Source organism: Vipera ursinii (assembly GCF_947247035.1).
Source record: "Vipera ursinii genome assembly, chromosome: W".
NCBI classification, from domain to species: domain Eukaryota; kingdom Metazoa; phylum Chordata; class Lepidosauria; order Squamata; family Viperidae; genus Vipera; species Vipera ursinii.
Window position 1 is genome coordinate 18566803 of NC_139522.1, and position 24942 is coordinate 18591744.

Below are 24942 nucleotides of genomic sequence, written 5' to 3' on the forward strand. Positions count from 1 at the left end.
ATTGAACTTTTGCCCAAGTTGTGTAAAGACATTATTGAGAGATGGATACTTACTGGCTTTTTGCACTACAGGTAGTCTTCTACCTACAACAGGGTTGTCAAACTGCTGGCCCACGGGCCAGATGCATCATAGCGAAACCGTGCCCACCCCATTGCCAGCAAAGGCAAAAAAGTCACGATATGTCACGACACGTCACATGACGTTGTGAATTTGACACCCCTGACCTACAACCATTCATTCAGTGTCCATTTGAAATTATTATGGCACTGGATGAATGGTGATTATGACTGGTCCTCGGAGTTCCAGCCATCCTAGCACCCCTATGGCCACATGATTGTGATCTGGGCACTTTGTAACCAGTTTGCACTTAGGCCTCATCACATGATCATCATTTGCAAATTTCCCTGTTGGCTGCCTCAGAAAGTCAGTGTTGAAGCCTGCAGAGAAGGTAGCAAGTCACTAGGGTAAATCTACCACCTGCACATCCTCCCCCAGTCCCTCTCTGCACATGCTGGCCATGAGCAATAACACTGTCACACTATATACAAACAAAATGACTAGTTGTAAGTTAAATCAGATGCTTCATTGGCCTTAATTTAACATTTGATGTTTTGGAAGAAACAAAATGAAAAACCTTCAGATATATTTAACAAAGAGAAACACATGCTTATTAATTACCAAAAATAGCTTTGTCGTCTTCAGGTAAACCAAGTGAAATCTGAATTTTGAATTCAAACATGAGAAATGATACTTTTCCTCTAAAAATAATAGCATTTATTTAACAATGTGGTATAATGGAAATAATTTTTAATCAGATTTGTTTTTACATTTGTACAGGTACTATTTGATCATATGGGGTGTCTGAAGAAATATGAAACTGTGCAAGATATCCTAAAAGAATTTTTTGACTTACGTTTAAATTATTACAGTTTGCGCAAGGAGTGGCTTGTAGGAATGTTAGGGGCAGAATCTACAAAGCTTAACAATCAAGCTCGCTTTATTTTAGAGAAAATACAAGGAAAAATTACCATAGGTAAGAATAAGTTACAATTAAAGGATGATATGTAATTTATAATTTTCTCTTGAAACAATCTCTTTGGTGCTTATATTTTTTCATTGCTCTTTTTTACCCCCATAGAGAACAAATCAAACAGAGATTTGATTCAGATGTTAGTCCAGAGAGGTTATGAATCTGACCCTGTCAAAGCCTGGAAGGAAGCGCAAGAAAAAGTAAGTCATATTTCCTCTTTAGTCTTTTTCATTTACTTTGTTGAGAAAATCACAGTCACATTCATACTGTACATTTCTACAGGATAAATATTTAGACCTTTTCAGTAAAGTCTAAAGAAGGAGTTTAAGCCTAGGCAAGCTGACTGGTTGCAAGAAGTACTATTACTGTACTGAACTGTACACCCCTTTTAAGACATTTCCTTCAATGAATGAAAATCATGGCCAGCCTATCCTGTTCTGAATGCTGCTACTCTATAATTCCTCAATATATGTTATACTGGTAAGAAAGGAAACAAAAGGTTGGAGGAATGTCAAAATATAGTGATTTTGACTTTTGAAAAAAATCTTTCTTTTCATAGTATTTAAAGATTTTTTTAAATTCTCCCTTTCTTAGATAGGGACTCAGTCCAAGTCACTATGTGTTTGTAACAACTGTATAAATGTAATTAGAATTTGAGATTCTAGTTTCACCTTCTCTGTGTGTGGTAGTCTCCAGGATAATGTATTAATATCTGTTGTATCTATTATTAATATCTACATATTATGCAAACAAACCTGCTATTCATATTATAATACCTTTTGCATTTATCTGGAGACTTGTCTATATGCCAGTGTTTTTGACAGTTTGTATCTTGAGCATTATATTTAACAATTTTAAAAATTATTTTGATTATCTCCTAATATAAATATTAAAATTTATTTCCTGCATTTATTAGAATTTCTACTATGTCTCCCCATTCATTATTTTTCTGTATGTGTTTGCAGTATTATAACTAATTTGATCCTTAAATAGGCTGCTGAGGAGGAAGAAATGCAGAATCTGAATGATGATAGTTCCTCCTCTTTGGGATCTACTTCAGTTCCAGATTTCAATTACATTTTAAATATGTCTTTGTGGTGTCTTACTAAAGAGAATGTTGGAGAAATCATTAAGCAGCAAGATGCAAAAGTAAGTATTTTTCTGAGTTTTGAATATGAAAGTATGTCCTAATCTGCTGTTGAGAATATTGTTTTATGTTGAAAAAATGTAAAATTGCAATTTACACTGTTTATTTTTAAATTAAATTTATTTCACAAAATGTAAAATTTAATAGCACTGTTAAATTATTGATCAGCTTTCTAAGAAAATGTACATAATTGCTATCCACTTTGTCTTGATAATTTTGATTTAGAAGGTCAGTTTTACCAAGGAGAGGTGTGTCAAAAGCTAGTTGCTTTTAAGTCTTAACATTACCTCCCAGTTGAGAGAACCATGCCTCCAAATACCAATTGTAGGGGAACACTAGCAGGAGAGACCCCTTCATGGATTACTGCCTTGTCGTGGCGAAGGGGCTTGCGTAATTCAATGAAGCTATGAGCTATGCCGTGCAGGGCCACCCAAGACGGACTGGTCATAGCAGAGAGTTCTGACAAAATGTGATCCACTGGAGAAGGAAATGGCAACCCACTCCAGTATCTTTGCCATGAAAACCCCATGGACAGTACAAAAAGGACCTCCTGGAGGAACGTTGTCCATGCGGTTGCGATGGGTTGGACACGACTTTGCAACTAACAAAAGCAGGAGAGAAGTAGATTTCCAACTTCTGCTTCTGAGCACTTCAGAACTCTGGCTACTGTCAGTAACAAAATGTTGCACTAAGATGGGACATAGCCTGATCCAGCAAGGCTATATTTACATGTTCTTATATTTTTTTACCTTCAGTGTTCAGAACATGTTTCTAATGCAAATTATTTTACTATTCTTTTTTCTCTTATAGGGAAAGGAACTCAGTGATCTCAAGCAAAAATCTTCTTCTGACCTTTGGAAAGAAGATTTAGCAGTTTTTATAGAAGAACTTGATGTATGCTGACCTATATTAAAATCCATGTACAGCATCAGGTTTTACATTAGGCTATGTGGGGGCAATTGGTTATCTTCAATCTTTCTCATTATAACAAAATGAAAGGAAATTTGTGTAATTTCATACTTGACTTGAATTATGAACTGCTTGTCAGGATCAGGGCGTTTGAGAACAGGTTCAGCAGCAAATAGTCTTTTTAGGTTCTTGAATGCCACTTGGCATTCCATAGACCATGGAAGGGGCTGACAGGGTCGAGGCTTCCCCCCGCCTTTTCCAGTTTTCAGTAGCTCAGTAATCGGCAGAGCTATTTTAGCAAATGAGGGAATGAACTGCCGATAAAAGTTTGTGAACCCCAGAAAGATTTGAAGCTGCTTGCAGGTTTGTGGGGGCTGCCATTCCAGCACCACTTTGACTTTGGCTGGGTCCATTTCCACCCCTTCGCTGGAGATTCTGTACCCAAGGTAGTTGAGTCTCGTTTGATGGAATTCACATTTGGAAAGTTTAGCGTAAAGTTTTGCTTTCAGTAATTTTTTGAGCAGTTTGCGTACTAATCTGATGTGCTCCGCCATAGTCTCTGTGTAAATAAGGATGTCGTCAAGATAGACTAGGACTCCTTTATACAGGTGATCATGCAGCACTTGATTTATCAATTGTATGAACACAGCAGGGGCCCCTTGGAAACCAAAGGGCATAACTTTGAACTGAAAGCTTACCAGACGGCTTTTGAAAGCTGTTTTCCATTCATCCCCCTCTTTAATTCACACCCAGTAATAAGCCTTTCTTAAGTCCAATTTTGTGAAAAACTTTCCCTTCACCAAATGGGCCAACATGTCTTTCATCAGGGAGAGGGGGTACATATTCTCCACACTGACTGCATTTAACCCTTTAAAATCCACCCACAGTCTCAGTGACCCATCTTTCTTCTCCTTAAACAGCACATGGGCAGCCACGTGTGACTGCGGGTTGAATGAAACCTCTGGCCAGATTCTTGTCAATGTACTCCCTCAGTTCTTTTAACTCTTTGGGCATCATTGAATACATGCTCGGTGTCCTAGTTGGCCACACCTGAAGCACTTGATAGGAGTTCCCACTAGCGGCCGAAGGGAACTGGTGGCTGCAGTAGCTTGGGGGTGTCGGACCACTTGTCATCCCTCCTGGACCCGCCTCGGTCTGGACTCAGAGGTAGTGGGCCTCTTGTGGCAGTCCAGTTTGATGTCTAAGGTTATAGCCAAGTGGTACCATTCACAGAACTGATCAGGAAATCCTTGGTAGGTGCATGCTTGAAACAAATCACAATCTAGCCCCGCTATGAAGTGGCTGATCAGTGATGGCTCTGGCCACTGTCTGAGCCTGCCAGCCACCTTCCAAAACTCTTGAATGTAGTTTTTGGCTGGTTTCCCTCTCTGCTTCAGGTTATGGATGTCCTTCTCAGTGTCAGATGTCCTTGCCACACCCCTGGCTCCAACAAGAAACAAGCCGTTGAGTTCACAGGTGGTTGGTTTAATCACAGAACATTCTGGCATGCATTTAGTCACAGAAACAGGAAACAAAGTTAGCGCTGGGAGCAATCACCTCCCAGCGCTCTACTTATGCATCTCCCAACTGGCCCCAGCCCCACCCACCTAACCAGCATCCGGCGTGTGCGCTGATAAGCAGCTAGGCAAGGATACGCTGCAAGCTTCCGGCTCCCTGTTGCTTCCCTGCACCGATCAGTTGTTTGGCAGGATGGCCATGGAGCCAATCAGCTGTTCAGCGGGTCGACCGCGGAGCCGAGGGCCACGTAGCCATGCTCCACCGGGTTCCCCTTCGACGGTCCAGGTAACGGGAGGGAAGGGCTGTCACCATTTTTGTCACTGGCCTCCTCTGTTGCATCCGGACGCCTCCAGCCGCTGTCCTTGTCCTCCTCCCCCCTCCCATTAGTGTCAAGCCCACAGAGGAAGAGCCGCAACAACTAGGGGGCTTTTATGTCTGCTTCCCCCACCCAGGATTCATCCGTAACAGGGTACCCCTTCCACTGTACCAGGTACTGCAAATGACCCCAATGGATTTGGGAATCTAACACCTCTTGGATCTCATAATGGTCCCCTGAGACAGGACCCAGTATCCGTTTCACGGACCTAAAGGAGGACCCTTCCACCAGCTTCAGTAAACTGCAGTGGAATACCGGGTGCACCTTCCCCAAAAGACAGGGTAGCTGTAGCTGCACAGCGACTGGGTTAATGACCTGCATAATCCGGAACGGACCTATGAACTTTGGCCCTAGCTTTTTGCAGGGTACTTTCAGGCGCAGGTACTTGGTTGACAGGTACACCATATCCCCCACCCGAAAGCCTTTTGAGGCACCCGTTTCTTATTGGCCTGAGCCTTTGAGGCCTCTGCTGCTTTTTGTAATGCTCCTTTTACGGTCTCCCAGACCTAGCGATCTAGCCAGTTCTGGGGTTGGCAGGGGGACAGGTCCTTCTGCGGGCACTCGAGAATTGGAATAAATTCCACCCCATGAACCACCCAGAAAGGGGTGGATCCGGTGCTGCTGTGGACCGCGTTGTTATAAGCCACTTTGGCAAACGGTAACAAGTCAACCCAGTCTGTCTGTTGGAAGGAGACAGCACCGCAGGTACCATTCCACCACTGCATTGGCCCATTCGGCCGCCCCATTGCTACTGGGATGGAAAGCTGAGCTGAGTCCTTGGGACAATCCAATGGAGCGGATAAACTCCCGCCAGAAGCGTGCAGTGAACTGCACTCCCTGGTCTGATATGATCTGTCAGGGCACCCCGTGCAGGCGGTACACCCATGCCCGTTCTGTGTACGTCAGTTTATGGGAGGTGTATGCACAGGGCCCCTTCATGGATTACTGCCTTGTAGTGGCGAAGGGGCTTGCGTAATTCAATGAAGCTATGAGCTATGCCATGCAGGGCCACCCAAGACGGAAAGGTCATAGCAGAGAGTTCTGACAAAACGTGATCCACTGGAGAAGGAAATGGCAACCCACTCCAGTATCTTTGCCATGAAAACCTTATGGACAGTACCAAAAGGCAAAACGATATGATGCTGGAAGATGAGCCCCTCAGGTCGGAAGGCGTCCAATATGCTACTGGGGAAGAGCAGAGGGCTAGTACTAGTAGCACCAGAAAGAATGAAGCGACTGGGCCAAAGCCGAAAGGACGCTCAGCTGTGGATGTGTCTGGTGGTGAAAGGAAAGTCCGATGCTGTAAAGATTTTTTCTCCATAGGAACCTGGAATGTAAGATCCATGAATCAAGGAAAGCTGGACGTGGTCAAACAAGAGATGACAAGACTAAACATCGACATCTTAGGTATCAGGGAACTAAAATGGACAGGAATGGGTGAATTTAATTCAGATGACCATCAGGTGGGCAAGAATCCCTCAGAAGAAATGGAGTAGCCTTCATAGTCAATAAAAAAGTAGGAAAAGCAATACTGGGATACAATCCTCAAAATGACAGAATGATCTCAGTTCAAATCCAAGGCAAACCATTCAATATCACAGTAGTCCAAGTCTATGCCCCAACCACCGATTCTGAAGAGGATGAAATTAACCGGTCCCTATGAAGCCCTACAGCGCCTTATAGAACTAACACCCAAAAATGATGTCCTTATCATCATGGGGGATTGGAATGCTAAAGTAGGAAGCGAAAAGATAACTGGAATAACAGGCAAGTTTGGCCTTGGAGTACAAAATGAAGCAGGGCACAGGCTGATAGAATTTTGTCAAAAGAATACAATGGTCATAGCAAACACTCTTTTCCAACAACCCAAGAGACGGCTTTACACATGGACATCACCAGACGGTCAACACAGAAATCAGATTGACTATATGCTCTGCAGCCAAAGATGGAGAAGCTCTATACAGTCAGTAAAAACAAGACCAGGAGCTGACTGTGGCTCAGACCATGAGCTTCTTGTTGCAAAGTTTAGGCTTAAATTAAAGAAAGTAGGGAAAAGCACTAGGCCAGTCAGGTATGAATTAAATCATATCCCTGTTGAATATACAGTAGAGGTGACAAATAGATTTTAGGAATTAGATTTGATAGACAGAGTGCCTGAAGAACTATGGACAGAAGTTCGCAACATTGTACAAGAGGTAGCAACCAAAACCATCCCAAAGAAAAAGAAATGCAAGAAAGCAAAATGGCTGTCTGAGGAAGCTTTGCAAATATCTGAGGAAAGGAGGGAAGTGAAAGGCAAGGGAGAAAAAGAAAGATATGCCCAATTAAATGCAGAATTCCAGAGAATAGCTAGAAGAGATAAGAATGCCTTCTTAAATGAACAGTGCAAAGAAATAGAAGAAAACAATAGAATAAGGAGGACCAGAGATCTTTTCAAGAAAATTGAAGAGATGAAAGAAACGTTTCATGCAAAAATGGGCATGATAAAGGACCAAAATGGCAGGGACCTAACAGAGGCAGAAGAGATTAAGAAGAGGTGGCAAAATTACACAGAAGAACTATACAAGAACGAGCTTAATGTCCCTGATAATCACAATGAGGTGGTCACTGACTTCGAGCCAGACATCCTAGAATGTGAAGTGAAGTGAAAAGCTGAGCAACAACAAAGCTAGTGGAGGTGACAGTACTCCAGCTGAGCTATTCAAAATCTTAAAAGACAACGCAGTAAAAGTGCTACACTCAATTTGCCAGCAAATTTGGAAAACTCAACAGTGGCCACAGGATTGGAGAAGATCAGTTTACATTCCAATTCCAAAGCAAGGCAGTGCCAAAGAATGTTCCAACTATCGCACCATTGCACTCATTTCTCATGCTAGTAAAGTTATGCTTAAAATCCTACAAGCTAGACTCCAGCAGTATGTGGATCAAGAACTACCAGAAGTACAGGCAGGATTTCAAAGAGGCAGAGGAACTAGAGATCAAATTGCCAGACATCCTAGAATGTGAAGTGAAGTGGGCCTTAGGAAAGCTGAGCAACAACAAAACTAGTGGAGGTGACAGTATTCCAGCTGAGCTATTCAAAATCTTAAAAGACGATGCAGTAAAAGTGCTACACTCAATTTGCCAGCAAATTTGGAAAACTCAACAGTGGCCACAGGATTGGAAAAGATCAGCTAGACTCTAGCAGTATGTGGATCAAGAACTACCAGAAGTACAGGCAGGATTTCAAAGAGGCAGAGGAACTAGAGATCAAATTGCCAACATACGCTGGATCATGGAGAAAGCTAGGGAGTTCCAGAAAAACATCTACTTCTGCTTCATTGACTATGCTAAAGCCTTTGATTGTGTGGATCATAACAAACTGTGGCAAGTCCTTAAAGAGATGGGCGTACCAGGCCATCTTATTTGTCTCTTGAGAAACCTATATGCGGGCCAAGAAGCAACAGTGAGAACTGGACACGGAACCACTGATTGGTTCAAAATTGGGAAAGGAGTCCGGCAAGGCTGTATACTGTCGCCTTGCCTATTTAACTTATATGCAGAGCACATCATGAGAAAGGCAGGGCTAGATGAATCAAAAGTTGGAATTAAGATTGCCGGAAGAAACATCAACAACCTAAGATATGCAGATGATACCACTCTAATGGCAGAAAGTGAAGAGGAACTAAAGAGCCTCTTGTTGCGAGTGAAGAAGGAGAGTGCAAAACGTGGGTTGAAACTAAACATTAAGAAAACCAAGATCATGGCATCCGGCCCTCTCAATTCCTGGCAAATAGATGGGGAAGAAATGGAGGTAGTGACAGATTTTATTTTCCTGGGCTCGAAGATCACTGCAGATGGGAATGTAGCCAAGAAATTAAAAGACGCTTGCTCCTGGGGAGGAAAGCCATGGCAAATCTAGACAGCACACTAAAAAGCAGAGACATCACCCTGTCAACAAAAGTGCGTATAGTCAAGGCTACGGTCTTCCCAGTTGCAATGTATGGCAGTGAGAGTTGGACCATAAAAAAGGCTGAGCGCCAAAGAATTGAAGCCTTTGAAATATGGTGCTGGAGAAGACTCCTGCGAGTCCCTTGGACTGCAAGGCGATCAAACCGGTCAGTCCTAGAGGAGATCAACCCTGACTGCTCTTTAGAAGGCCAGATCCTGAAGCTAATACTCAAATACTTTGGCCACCTAATGAGAAGGAAGGACTCACTGGAGAAGAGCCTAATGCTGGGAACGATTGAGGGCAATAGAAGAAGGGGACGATAGAGAATGAGGTGGCTGGATGGAGTCACTGAAGCAGTAGGCGTGAGCTTAAATGGACTCCAGAAGATGGTAGAGGACAGGAAGGCCTGGAGGGATGTTGTCCATAGGGTTGCGATGGGTCGGACACGACTTCGCAGCTAACAACAACAGGCTGGACAGGTGCTCACTTATTTATTTATTTATTAATTTAATTTGTATACCGCCCTTCTCCCGAAGGACTCAGGGCGGTGAACAGGGCAATACATAAAAACAAGATACAAAAATTAAAAATTATTAAAAAGTAATTAAACAGTGCCCATAATAAATTAATACAGATTAAAAGTTAAAATCCATTTATAAAATCCAACCCCGTCCCATCAGGCCAGGCCAGCTTGTTCAAAGAGATGGGTTTTAAGATCGCGCCTGAAGGAGCGGAGATCGGGCGCCATCTGGAGCTCGACCGGAAGATGGTTCCAAAGATCCGGTGCACCCACAGAGAATGCCCTCCCCCTGGGGGCCACCAGTCAGCATTCTTTGACCGGTGGCACCCTGAGGAGGCCCTCTTTGTGGGAGCGTACTGGGCGGAGGGAAGTTGACGCCGGCCGCAGGTGCTCCCCAAGGTATTCCGGACCCATGCCATGTAGGGCTTTGTAGGTCATTACTAACACCTTGAACCTCACCCGGAAGACAACTGGTAGCCAATGCAGCTCGCGGAGCAAAGGTGTGACATGGGAGTGTCGGGAAACTCCCAACACAACTCTCGCGGCTGCATTCTGTAAAAGTTGGAGCCTCCGAGTGGTCTTCAAGGGTAGCCCCATGTAGAGAGCGTTGCAGTAGTCAAGACGAGAGGTCACGAGCGCATGAGTGACCGTACGTAAGGCATCCCGGTCTAGATAGGGCCGCAACTGGAGCACCAGGCGAACCTGGGCGAAGGCCCCCCTAGTCACAGCTGCTATATGGTCTTCTAAGGAAAGCTGTGAATCTAGGAGGACTCCCAAGTTGCGAGCCCTATCTACAGGGGGTAATAACTCACCCCCCATAGTGAGGGGTGGGATATCCTGAATATCCCGAGATGCCGGTACGCACAGCCACTCAGTCTTGTCAGGGTTGAGTCGAAGCCTGTTCCTCCCCATCAAGACCTGGACTGCCTCCAGGCAGCGGGACATCACGTCGAGGGCATCACTGGGGTGGTTTGGGGTCGAAATGAAAAGCTGGGTATCATCAGCATACTGATGATACCCAACTCCAAAACCACGAATGATCTCACCCAGTGGTTTCATGTAGATGTTGAACAGGAGAGGCGAGAGGACCGACCCCTGAGGAACTCCACAAACGAGAGGCCTCGCGGTCGACCTCTGCCCCCCTGCCAACACCGACTGCGAGCGTCCCAGGAGATAGGAGGAGAACCACTGAAGAACCGTGCCTCCCACTCCCAATCCCCTGAGGCGCCGCAGCAGGATACCATGGTCGATGGTATCGAAAGCCGCTGAGAGGTCTAATAGGACTAGGACAGAGGAATATCCCCTGTCCCGAGCCCTCCAGAGATCATTCGCCAGCGCGACCAATGCCGTCTCCGTGCTGTACCCAGGCCTGAAGCCCGATTGGTACGGGTCTAGATAATCCGCTTCATCCAGGGCCAGAGGGAGGTGATGCGCCACCACACTCTCAACAACCTTCGCAAGGAAGCGAAGGTTGGAGACCGGACGAAAGTTATTTAGCACAGCCGGGTCCAAGGCAGGCTTCCTGAGGAGAGGTCTTACCACCGCCTCTTTCAAGGCGGCGGGAAAACTACCCTCACTCAAAGAGGCAGATATAACCGCCTGGAACCAGCCTCGTGTCCCCTCCCGAGCTGCATAAACCAGCCAGGAAGGGCACGGGTCCAATAAACATGTGGTGGAGCTCAGCCTCCCCATAATCCTGTCCACTTCCTCCGGAGTTACAGGATCGAACTCCTCCCAGGTAACATTGACAAAACCGCTCGTGTCCTGATCGTCCGACGCTGCCCAGTCGGAGTCCAAACCGGTCCGAATCCGAGCGATTTTGTCCGACAGATGTTGACTAAACTCCTCGGCACGCCCCTGCAAGGGTTCCTCACTCACCTCCTGATTAAGGAGGGAGCGGGTCACCCTAAACAGGGCGGCCGGGCGATTATCTGCGGACGTGATGAGGGCAGCGAAGTAGTTAGACCTCGCCACCCTCATCGCTGCGAGATAAGACCTAATATGGGTTCTTAGTCGCAATCGGTCGTATTCAGATCGGCTGGACCTCCAACCGCTCTCTAGGCCCTGTCTCCGACGCTTCATCTCCCGGAGCTCCGCAGAGAACCATGGAGCCCATTGGGATCTGCGCCGGGTCAGGGGCCGCAAGGGTACAACTCGGTCAAGTGCCTCCGTGGCCGTCCTTTCCCAGGCTTCCACTAAGGCATCTGCCGAGCTGTGAGCAGAGGAGGCAAGTGGGGACCCCAGTGCTGCCTGGAACCTCTCAGGGTCCATTAAGCGCCTGGGGCGGAACCATCTAGTTGGCTCAACACCCCCACGGTGGGGAGTGGCAAAACGGAAGACCAGCCGCAGGAGATGATGATCGGTCCATGACAGGGGCATAACAATTGGGGAGCCCCCACCAAGATCATCTAACCACCGTCCAGATAAGAAAACCAAGTCAAGGGTGTGGCCTCCCTCATGAGTCGGTCCATGAATTACTTGCGTCAGGTCCATGGCCGTCATGGAAGCCATGAACTCCCGAGCTAACTCAGATGCTCCTCCCAGGGATGGTAGATTGAAGTCTCCCAAAACCATAAGTTTGGGGAACTCAATCACCAGCCCTGAGAGGATATCGAGAAGCTCAGGCAGGGCTGCTGCTGCGCGACTAGGTGAAAGGTACACCAGCAGCAAGCCCAACTGCGCCCTAGGACCACATCTCAGGAGGAGAGACTCACACCCAACTATCTGAAGAACGGTGGCCTCCTGTGGACATAAGGTCTCCCTCATAACCACAGCCACTCCCCCACCCCTACCCTGAGTCCGAGGCCGGTGTAGCACCCGGAAGCCTGGTGGGCAAAGATCAACCAGAGGGATACCGCCCTCTGGGCCCAACCAGGTCTCCATGATGCAGGCCAGGTCCGCATGCTCACCCTCGACCAGATCCCGGACGAGAGGAGCCTTATTAGCGACAGACCTGGCATTCAGGTACACCAGCCGGAGCTCAGGTGGTTGCACGTCCCCACTCCCGGGACCTCGGGTCGAAGACAGAGGGTCGGAGCGCCTCATCGCTTGTAAATAGCGGAGATGCCCTCCCGGAGGTCGGTACAGCCCTCTGATCTTACACCTGCTGCCATTCCCTATCGTTGTGGGAATAGGCAATCCCACGACCCTCAGTCCGGAGCTTCGGAGGTGGCCGACCCCGGCTCCCTCTCTACGCGATCTATCCTGGACCTGGCCTGAACAACAGTTGGTGGATTACCCCCCATCTCCAACCAACCACAACCCTCCCCCCTCCCTAACCCTACAAAAAATTGGCTAAAAAAGTAACCAGGGGCCTCTTGTTAGATTTATATCTGAGGCCCCTGTTCCTGCCCAGCCATCTCTCAGGGTCCCGACAGTCGGGCCCGTCATCAAGAGGCAGAGTAGAAGGTAAGGCGGGTCGCACCCAGGATGGGGGGGCACCCCTGAGGGCGAACAAAACCGTGCTGGGGTAACTCAGGCCCATGATAATAATTAGAAATCCAGCAAAAAGCAGACCCAGATCAGAATAAATAAAATGGGAGGATCTTAAAGTGGAAGGAAAATATCCAGACTGCAAACCCAGCTCCGCTGCCACTAGAGCTGGGTAACCCCGGAACAATCCCCGTCCTCTCACAACGGTCAGGACCGGGGAGCAGCCTGGAATTGTTCTGAACCAGCCCTCTTCTGGCCTTGTAGTAAGGCAAACCCCTATTCAGAAAGAAGAGACTGGAGAGCGTCCAAGGCTAAAAGGCATCTGCCAAGATTTATTACTCAATAACAAAAACACTAGAGCTTGACTCCTCAAGCGGAAGAGTTGCTTTCAGCAACCAGCCCCTCCCCAAACACTCCTTTTATTGAGAGCTCAGGGCGTGGTCTCCCTGTGCCTCCTCCCGAGGAGTCCCACAGCCTTTCTTTGTTTGTTCCTGCTCGACTGCCTCCTGCGTCGGGCGTCCTTGAACAGGGCCAGCTGTGGGTCATCATCCTCCGCACTATCGGGCTCACGCAGCTGAGAAGAGGTCCCCGGCTGAGGGCTCTGCAAAGCCTCCAAACCATAATCAGCCGGTTCGTCTCCCTCCTCCCCCTCATCTGAGTCATCCGATACGTCGGAGCCGGCTGTCGGACCCACAGGCTGGCCCTGAGTCACAACAGGAATATACAGCCGGGGAAAAGAGATACCGCCTAGAGCTCTCACCTCTAGGACGGTAACAGGTGGAAAATCTAACTCTTAACCACTCTCCCACAGTGGTTATACACCCGGAACCTTCCAGAACCCAAGGGGAAAGAAAAAAGGGGGGACAATAGGGCAAACAAGTCAGCGAGATGAATTAGGGCTAAAAACCCATAAAGCCACAGAGTGGTAAGAGAAGCTCCAGTTTCAAGTTCCTTTTTGCGTCATGGAAGGGACCAGATGATAGTCGACCGATAGGGAGGAAACCAGGGCCCCATAGTACTTCAGTAGGGCCCGAAAGACATGGTCCAGTCGATTAAAGTAGTTTATGCCTCCAAATGTCCAGGCATAGACGTTCACACTCCACCACCCGGCCATAGTCACCATACCAAAGAGGCCGCGGCGCTCCAACTCCCACACCGCGAACCGTCCCAGACGCCAACCAGGACCATCTCCACCACTCCAACACTTCAAACGCTGACGCTGCTCCAAGCCATGGTTCATAGTAACAGTCATAAATCGACCAGCATACGGCTCCTCAAGCAGCTGGAAAGTTCTCCCCAGAGCCGCCAAGCTCTGTCGAGTTATCCCGGGCTCCATAAGACTCCACCAGACTCCCGCAACAGCATAACAGCAACCACGGTCAGCCGGTTGGCGGGGCGCGGGGCGCGGGTCTCCCAAGATCTTCCATGACCTCCACCAAACTCCTCCAGACTTCACTGGGTTCCCGCAGCTCCGACAGCCAGCCGGTCGGTGCTGCACAAAGCAGGGCTCTGCCGGGTTCTTCCGGGTTCTTCCAGAGCCTCCGGAGGACTCCATCAGGCTTCGCTGTGCTCCCGTGGCCCGACAATCAGCTGGTCGGCGCGGCAAAGCACAGCACGGGGCTCAGCCAATTCTTCCTGGCCTGCACGGCCCTCCCAAACTTCTCCGAACAGCCGAGGGTCTTACAGAGCCAACGACAGGCAGCACAGCGGCTCCATCAGGCTTCGCTGAGCTCCCGCGGCCCCGACAGTCAGCTGGTCGGCGCGGCAGAGCACAGCACGGGGCTCAGCCAATTCTTCCGGGCCTGCACGGCCCTCCCAAACTCCTTGAACAGCCGAGGGTCCTCAGAAAATCCAGGCTTACAGAGCCAACGACAGGCAGCACATCCGCTCCAGAAATAACTGCCAGAAGCTTTTCCTCGACCCTAATCCGAACCCCCAGCACAGAGAGAGTAACATTCCTGTGGGGCTCCCAGGGTCGCTAAAATTGCCAGAGCTCCTCACGGAGCTCATCCAAGCACGTCCGCCATCTTGGGCATGCGCAAGGAAGCGGTCTACTTACCATTTTCTTGTGTATCTTAACTTGCGTTTCTATTCTGTTTTTTATGGCACTGGTTTTGGTACGTTGGACTGTTTTTTCCCTTTGTGTAAAGACAGATGCAAAAAACGAATTAAATAGTTCTGCTTTCTCCCTATTGCTTGTCACCTTCTTGCCACTTTCCCCCACTAATGGACCAATCATTTCCTTAACTTTTTTCTTGTTTTTTATATGTTGAAAGAAGCTTTTTTTGTTATTTTTGACTTTGGTCGCAAGCCTTAGTTCATTTTGAGCCTTAGCTTTCCTCACTTCATCTTTGCAGGCATGGGCTATTTGCTGATATTCTGACTTAGTTATGTGCCCCTCTTTCCAATTCTTATACTTGTCCTTTTTATCTTTCAATTTATCAGAGAGTTCTTTATGCAGCCATGCTGGTTTCTTTTGAGAGCTGTTATTTTTCTTCTTTGTTGGTATTGTACTAGACTGGGCCTTTATTATCTCACTTTTCAAAATTTCCCAAGCTTCTTGAGTTGTTTTCCCCTTTAGGATTCTCATCCATGGAATTCTTCCCATGGTCTCTCTAAGTTTATTGAAATTAGCTCTTTTAAAGTCCAAGACTCTAGTTTGGCTGTGCTTGTGCCTCCAGAATGTTGAATTCCAATATTGCATGATCACTTCCCCCCAAGGTTCCTGTGGCTTCGACACCTTCTATCATTTCATCTCTGTTTGTGAGAATTATATCCAATATGGCTAATCCCCTAGTTCCCTTCTCTACTTTTTGGGAGAGAAAGTTGTCTGCTAGGTTTGACAGGAATCTGTTTGATCTTCCACTTGGTGCAGAGTTTGTCTCCCAGTTGATATCAGGGTAATTAAAGTCCCCCATTACTATTGTGATGTGCTTCTTACATACCTTAGTTAGCTGACTAGCAAAAAGTTCATCTATTTCTTCTGCTTGGTTGGGCGGCCTATAGTATACACCTATGGCAATGTCATTTTTTCCCCTTTTATATTGACCCAAATGCTTTCAAGTTTACAGTTTTCATCATTGTTGTGCTCTATTTCTGTAGAGATAAAGTTATTTCTTATATATAGAGCAACTCCTCCTCCTCTTTTGTTTAGTCTGTTTCTTTTAAATAGTTTAAATCCCTCTAGCTGTGTGTTCCATTTGTAGGTTTCGTCCCACCATGTTTCCGTAATGGCAACAATATCATATCTGCCCTCATTTACCTGAATTTCTAGTTCACCCTGCTTACTGTTCATACTCTGTGCATTAGTGTATAGACATTTGAGTCCTTTATGACTGACCCTTTTCATTCAATCTCCAAGATCTTCTAATCCCATCTTCATTAAACAACTCCATCCATACCGGACTATGATCCGATAGTGTTCTGGAAAAAATCTTGACCTTTTTAACCCTAGAAAAAAGATCATTAGTAATTAAAGAAAAATCAATTCTGGAAAACGATTGATGCCTGTCTGAAAAGAAGGTAAAGTCTCTGTCCTCCAAATTTTGCTCCCGCCAAATATCTTTTAATTCCAAATCATCTTTCAAATCAAAAAAGGCTTTAGGCAGTTTAGAATGATTAGGGGTATTTTTAAAAGATCCCTTCTTATCCGTACATGAGTCCAAAACACCATTCCAGTCACCCATCATAATAACAGATTTATAATCCTATTGAGTTATTTTGTCATGTAAAAGCTTATAAAACTTTCTTTGCTGTTGATTAGGTGCATATAATCCAATAATAAGAACTTTCTTGCCTTGCAACAGTAGTTCAATAATAACATATCTTCCTTGTATATCAGTCTCAATCTAACTGGTAAATCTTTTCTTGAGTAGATAACCACTCCACTCTTTTTATCTGGAGCAGATGCAATAAAATGTAATCCCAGTTGGGAATTAATCAAATACCTTTGATCTTTCGCACAAATATGAGTTTCTTGTAAGCAAACAACATCATTTTTATGTTGCTTCAGTAATGAAATACTTTCTTTCTTTTTTGTGGTGAATTCAGGCCATTAACATTCCAAGTCAGGAACTTTGTCGCCATTCTTTGCGACCTGAAGCCTATAGATCCTCAGTTGGTCTCTTCAGTCTTGCTCCTCCCACCGCCTCAGTAGTAACAGGACCTTGTATTGTAGAACCAGAATCTATCTTCTGTTTCAATTGCTCCTTTTCTTTACATTTATACGCAGCCCGTGTCATTCTCTGCTCCCTTGGATCATCCTTTAACACTAAAAACTGTTCAATAGACTCAGCCTGCTGTGCCTCTCCAGCAACCAATGACATTGCACCTTCAGTTTGCTGTTTATCTTCCAACTTTTCTTCTTTTCTCCCAAGTCATGGAGATGGTGGTGAACCTGCTTTCAGGACATGAATATAAAAATCTTTTGCCTTTGAAATCGTGTTAAGTCGATATCGTGTCCCTGCATAATTCACCACCATTCCGATAGGTATCTCCCATCTGAACTGAATCTGTCAATTTTTAAGCTCCTCAGACAGGAAACCAAAATCTGTTCTCTTTCTCAAAATTTTTGGAAGTATTTCTTTTAAAATTATAATATCCTGACCTGCAATTTGAAATCCCTGTTGATAAAAGTCCTGGATAATTGCATTTCGAAGTGACCTCTTAGAAAAATAAATCACCACATCTCTAGGTAAATTTTTCTGCCTCGCAATCCAAGAGTTAACCCTAAATATTTTATCCACCTCTCTTGATAATTCTTCAGGATCACATCCCAAAACGGGAGCTATATCTTTTGCTGCCTCCTCCTTCAAGTCTTCACGTGGGTTCTCTTTCAATCCTCTTATTCTCAAGGCAAATTCCATGTCTCTATATTGTGAGATAGTCACCTCATCCTCCGTTCTATCAATTTTATTTTCAACTGTGGCAATTCTACTTTCTAATTTTGCACTGTTTTCCACAACCTCATCCACACGATCATCTAAACATTCAATGTGTGTGGCCAGCCCTTGGAGTGTGAGCAATATGTCTTCTCTCATCTCTCTATTTTTACTCTCAAAAAGATCAGCCATCCCCTCCTTTATTTGTTGAGCAGTTTGTTGAGCTTGAAGCTTCAAAGCATCCTGCAAATCCTTAAGTGTAAATGCAGGTGGTGGGGGAGAAGGTGGAGGAGATTTGGGCTTCAATGTGGATTGCACTGCAGGCTGTGTTACAGGAGAGGAACATGAACTTTTAGGAACAACAGGAATTCCCTGCCGTCTTGAAGCCATTTTCCTGCTTGTTAAAATTCACTTTCCCTTATCGCTTTCACTTTCCCTCTGCACTTCAAGATAAATAAAGTCCCAGAAAAAACTTTTAAAAACTCTCAAATACACAAAAATCCAATATGTTATTCAAATTTTTGTTACAAAATATATCTCTTACTTCACGCTTTGTTCTTTCAAAAAACAAAAGAAAAACATTCCGGCGCCATCTTTTCCCTTTCAAAATCAAATTAGGGTATGGAGAAGATTAATACTCCCCAAGTTAAAGTTCCAAATACTTGCAAATTCAACTCCTCCTGATCAGCTCTGTCTGCTTTCAAATCAATCACAGATCGCTATAATCAGCAGATGTGGATGCGGCGTCTAGCTTCGCCCCATCAGCTTGGAGCAAAGGCGTCCTGAATTCGGAGAAAGCCTCGAGCTCCGAGGGAGCTCTCACCCTCCGACCCCCAGATATTTCTGGGGGTCTACGGGAACTCTACCTCTACCCGAGGAAAGCTCACCTCCCCTTCTTCTCCCGAGGGGGAGATTTACAAGCCGCGGGACAGCTGATTTTCACTGTCTCCGTGGTTCTGACGAAACCTCAGGACGGGCCATCGGCGCGGCATTACCCCCGGAAGCCATCTATCAGATACTCTTAATAACATAAATACATACAGGTGAAACTCAAAAAATTAGAATATCGTGCAAAAGTTCATTTATTTCAGTAATGCAACTTAAAAGGGGAAACTAATATATGAGATAGACTCATTACATGCAAAGCAAGATAGTTCAAGCCGTGATTTGTCATAAATTTGATGATTATGGCGTACAGCTCATGAAAACCCCAAATCCACAATCTCAGAAAATTAGAATATTGCATGCAATCAATAAAACAAGGAGTGTACATAGAACAATATCGGACCTCTGAAAAGTATAAGCATGCATATGTACTCAGTACTTGGTTTGGGCCCCTTTTGCAGCAATTATTGCCTCAATGCAGTGTGGCATAGAAGCTATCAGCCTGTGGCACTGCTGAGGTGTTATGGAAAACCAGGATGCTTCAATAGCGGCCTTCAGCTCTTCTGCATTGTTCGGTCTCATGTCTCTCATCTTTCTCTTGGCAATGCCCCATAGATTCTCTATGGGGTTCAGGTCAGGTGAGTTTGCTGGCCAATCAAGCACAGTAATCCCACGGTCACTGAACCAGGTTTTGGTGCTTTTGGCAGTGTGGGCAGATGCCAAGTCCTGCTGGAAAATGAAGTCAGCATGCCCATAAAGCTCGTCTGCGGAAGGAAGCATGAAGTGCTCCAAAATCTCCCGGTAGACGGCTGCGTTGACCCTGGACTTAATGAAGCACAGTGGAACAACACCAGCAGATGACATGGCTCCCCAAATCAACACAGACTGTGGAAACTTCACACTGGACTTCAAGCATCTTGCAGTGTGTGCCTCTCCATTCTTCCTCCAGACTCTGGGTCCTTGGTTTCCAAATGAGATGCAAAAGTTGCTCTCATCAGAAAAGAGGACTTTGGACCACTGAGCAACAGACCAGGTCTGTTTTTCTTTAGCCCAGGTAAGACACTTCTGACGTTGTTTGTTGTTCAGGAGCAGCTTGACAAGAGGAATACGACATTTGAAGCCCATGTCCAGGATCCGTCTGTGTGTGGTGGCTCTTGATGCACTGACTCCAGCCTCAGTCCACTCCTTGTGAAAGTCCCCAACACTTTTGAATGGCCTTTTCCTGACAATCCTCTCCAGGCTGCGGTCATCCCTGCTGCTTGTGCGCCTTTTTCTTCCACACTTTCCCCTTCCACATAACTTTCTATTAATGTGCTTTGATACAACACTTTGGGAACATCCAACTTCTTTTGCAATTACCTTTTGAGGCTTTCCCTCCTTGTGGAGGGTGTCAATGATGGTTTTCTGCATAGCTGTCAGGTCAGCAGTCTTCCCCATGATTGTGATTCCTACTGAACCAGACTGAGAGACCATTTAAAGGCTCAGGAACCCTTTGCAGGTGTTATGGCTTAATTAGCTGATTAGAGTGGGACACTTTGAGCCTAGAATATTGCACCTTTTCACAATATTCTAATTTTCTGAGATTGTGGATTTGGGGTTTTCATGAGCTGTACGCCATAATCATCACAATTATGACAAATCACGGCTTGAACTATCTTGCTTTGCATGTAATGTGTCTATCTCATATATTAGTTTCGCCTTTTAAGTTGCATTACTGAAATAAATGAACTTTTGCACAATATTCTAATTTTTCAAGTTTCACCTGTACGCATAAATTTTGGTGTTGCTCGTCCATTTCCCCTTTTTCTGTATCCACACTCCTTCTCTCTCTTCCCTCTTCTTTACCTTCTTTCTCCCTTTCTTCTCTTTCTTCCCTACTTCCCTACTTTCCTCTTCTTCCTCTCCTCTCCTCTTTCCTTCACCGCTCCCCTCCCATTTCTCCCCACTTCTCCTCCTCTTCTCCTCCAACTTTTCTACTTCCTTCCCCCCTCTACTCTTTTTCCTCTTTCCTCTCCTTTCTTCCCTCTCTTTCCTCTTCAGATACAATTCAGGGGTAATGTCTGAGCAACTCCTTTCCCTTGATTTTCAATGTCTATATTAGGTAATAACATTAATTTTCTATTACATTAATACTTCTGTAAATCTGACCTTCTCAGTATATACTTCTGTAAATATTTGTATTAGCTCCAGTTATCCAATACTGTGTTGCCTGGGTCTCCCTTCTTATCTCCTCCTTTTTCTTCCATCTAAATTAGTGTTAGCTATCTTTTAACCATATTCTCTTTTCATCCAATCATAAAATTTTCCCCAAATTTCATAATACTCTGACTCTGTCATATCTTTAATTATCATTGTTAGTCTGTTCATTTCCACGCATCCAATATTTTCCCGATCACCACTCCTTCGCGGGGGGAGGACTTTCAGTGCTTTCCAATTTTGTGCAAATACAATCAATCCTAGCTGCAGTGGTTATATGAATAATCAAATATGTTTACTCTTTGCTATATTTCTCTGGTAAAATACCCATCAAAAATGTTTCTGGTCTTAGTTCTATATGTTGTTGTATCATCTTTTCTATCCATGTTCTAATTATATTCCAATTAGTATTAGCTTCTACACACGTCTGTTAGGAATTGTTGTGCAGAGGTCTCCTTGTGCTACCAAGGAGTTGCACAGACAAGGAAGGGTACTGAGAGCAGTAAGAGTCACACTAACCACAAGAGTACACTGAGTTGTGAAAGCAAAAAATACTTTACTTTTGAGGTGGTGTAAAGAACAAAAATGCACGGTCAAAAATAAACAGTCCAGGTCATACACAATAGTAACAGTCCAAGGATTATTCCAAATAAAAAGTCTTCTTACCGGTCCAGACGTCAATACACAGTTCAGGTTTATCACAGTAGTAAACCAACAGTACAGTAAAAGTAGAGAGAGCAGTGAATTCAGAGAGAGAGAAGCTACGTTCCTAGCTCCCTCTTATGGCCATGAGAACACTTACACACCCATTGGCCAATTAACATCTTAAAGTCACAAGATTATAGTTTATATATTTTCAACCCAACTATGTAGGCTATCACCATATGCCTAACATCGTCCACCACATATGATAAAAAGAACCTGGTTTTTATGGGATTTCCAGCATTTCATAGAGCTATCCTTGAACATTTTAGCTAATCTTTCTGGAGACATGTGCCATCTATAAAACATTCTGTACATATTTTCTTTATACGCTGTCACCATTGTCAGTTTATAGTTTCTTTCCCATAATTGCTGCCATCTATCTAATTCAATCGTATATCCAAAATTTCTTGTCCATTTTATCATTGACTCTTTCACTTGTTCCTCCTCTAATTCCATATGTAGTAAGTAACTATACATTATTTTATCCATTTTTATTCAGTTCCCGTGAGTATTCCATCTAACTCTGTTGTCCCCAAATTAAAACCATCTATTTTAACATATTTTTCATATCTAGATTGTATTTGCGTTCTCATGTACCAATCCATCTTTATTACTTGTTCCTCTAATTGTTGTTTGGTTTTCAGATCCCCCGTGTCTGTTAGTAAGTCTTTATGTCTTATAATATTTCCCATATTAAACATATTGGGGTGTATTAGCACTTCTATAGTTGAGAGGCAATTTGGAATCTTCAAATAATGTTTTCTCTTTCTTTTCTCCCAAACCACCAATAAAGAATTCCTTATATAATGTCTCTGGAAATAGCTATGTATTCTATTTTTCCCATACCAAATAAAAGCGTGCCATCCCAACTGCAAATCATGTCCCTGTAATGTCAATAATCTCTGTTCCTCAATAAGATCCATTCTCTCATCCATGATAGTGCTGCAGCCTGATAATATAATTCCCAATTAAGTAGACCAAACCCACCTCTGAGTCTTGCATCTTGTAACATTTTTACATTAATCCTTGCCTTTTTTCCCTGCCAAATATGCTTCAGAATTATTTTATTAAGCCCCTTGAAATATTTCTTTTCCAATCTTATTGGTATTGTTGAAAACAAAAACAACAATCGTGGTAATATATTCATTTTGATTATCACAATCCTTCCCATTAATGATAATTGTACATTTTTCCATTTATCCAAATCTACTTCGATTTGTCTTTTCAATTTGTGATAATTATCCTCTAATTGTTGCACATTTTGCTGTCAAGTGAATCCCCAGATATTTTACCTTCTTTACAATTTGTATATCTAGCTTTCCCATCAATTCTTTTTTTTGTTTTTCAGTAATGTTTTTCACTAGCATTTTTGTTTTATTTTTATTAATCTTCAATCCCGCTACCTCACCATATTTTTCTATTTGTTCTATTAATACAGGTCCTGTCTCTAGTGGTTCTTCCAAGATAAATACTAAATCATCTGCAAAACCTTGTAGCTTATATTCTTCCCTCTTAATTTTCATACCTTTTATGTCATTATTCTGTCTTATACTTCTGTTTAGTACCTCTAATGTCAAGACAAACAATAATGGAGATAGAGGGCATCCCTGTCTTGTTCCCTTAATAATATTATTCTTCTCAGTCATATCTCCATTTATCATTACTTTGGCTGATTGCTTATTGCAAATTGTTTTAATTACATTTATAAATTTCTCCCCAAAGTCCATAGTCTGTAATTGACTTATCCTGAATTGCCAGTTCACATTGTCAAATGCCTTCTGTGCATCCAAGAACATCAATGCCATCTGTTTTTCCGGGTGTGCTTCATAATATTCTAATGTGTTCAATACAATTTGCATATTGTCTCTAATCTGTCTTTTAGGTAGGAAACCGTTTTGATCCAAATGTATAAATTCATTCAAAAACTTTTTAAAAGTTTTTCCGCCATTATTGACGGAAATATTTTATAGTCCACATTCAGTAAGGAAATCGGTCTATAATTCTTTATTTTCTGCATTTCCGTTTCTTCCTTTGGTATCAGGGTAATAAGTGCTTCCGACCACGAATCTGGTATCTTAGCTTCAGAGAGAAGTTCATTATAGAGTTCCAGCATTACATTGCCTAGCACTTCTGGCAATGTCTTATATAGCTCTGCTGTTAATCCATCCGGTCCTGGTGTCTTGCCATTTTTTTGTCTTTTAATTGCTTCTGTTAATTTCATCATTGTTATTTTCCCTTCTAATAACTTTTTAAATTTCTCCGGTATTTTAGGTATCTCTGTTTCTTCCAAGAATTGTTTTATACTATCATCTGGAACTGTTTTTTTGCTTATATAAGTTCTCATAATATTCCCAAGCTATTTTTTTCTTTTCTTCATTCCGATGTTGTAAAGTCCCCTCAGCATCTTCCAGTTGTTTAATCCATCTCTTCTCTTTCTCCTTTTTAATTTTATATGTCAACCATCTCCCTGGTTTTGTTGTGATTCAGCGTCAGCCTGTGATACCAGCAGCTGAGTCTGATGATTCTGAAGAGGAGGAGGAGGAGGGGTTTGGAGAGCCTTTGGTGACAGAGGGAAGCTCTGATGCACTGCAGGACTCTCAGCCTGGCCCCTCCCATCATGTTTCTCATCAGACTCAGCCGTGTGAGCACGAGGTATTGGACATAGATGATTCACAGCTGGATCAATTCAGGGACACTAGGAGCAGGAGGCAGTCCAGCAGAGTAGAACAGAGAAAGGCCATGAGGCAACCCGGTGAGAGGAGGAGAAGGCAATGAGAAGCCACACCTTGGGACTGCTGATAAAAGGGGAAGTTGTGGGAGGTGCTGGTTGCTGAAGGCAACCGTTTGAAGATCTTCTGCTAGAGTCCTGGTCTGTTACTCCTGTTTAACTCTTGTTTGAAATTTTGGTTTAACTCTTGTTTGAACTTTTCATTTCTTTGTAAATAAATTTGGTTGGGTTTTTCCAGCCTGTTGACTATAAAAAGGGGTTGTCCCTGACATTCAAACAGGGCCGGTCGTAGGCTGGAACAGAACAGGTTTATTTGCATGTTCAAAAAAGGTTTGTTTGGCTGCCTTTATTTTCATTGCCACTTCTTCATTTTCTATTAGGTTCATTTTATGTTTGTTCAGCTCCATTATACTTTTAATCTTTTTGTTTTGTGTATCTTTCTGTAATTCTTTCTCAAGTGTCTTATATTCTTCCTCCAGTTTTTACTTATTTTGTCTTTTCTGTTTATTTTTTTCCCCAAATAAGTCATAACAAGTCCTCTCATATACGCTTTCACCGTGTCCTAAACATTTTGGAGTGAAGTATCTTCTTTTTTGTTTTCTTTGAAAAAGAAAGTCATTTCTTTTTCCATATATTGCTGAAAGTCTTTTTCATTCAATACAGTTTGGTTTAATGTTTAGTTTAG

At 44.1% G+C, this 24942-nt stretch overlaps 1 protein-coding gene across 1 annotated transcript in view; it reads left to right on the forward strand.

The window, feature by feature from the left end:
- The window catches only part of LOC310648218 (DNA topoisomerase 2-beta-like), a gene marked incomplete at both ends in the record, with an annotated part of 347379 nt that overhangs the window by 149468 nt on the left and 172969 nt on the right, over nucleotides 1–24942 (forward strand). The window contains 4 exon segments of the mRNA XM_083375966.1: nucleotides 838–1033; nucleotides 1139–1230; nucleotides 2024–2179; nucleotides 2988–3071. Coding sequence (XP_083232092.1) covers nucleotides 838–1033; nucleotides 1139–1230; nucleotides 2024–2179; nucleotides 2988–3071 — 528 coding nt within the window.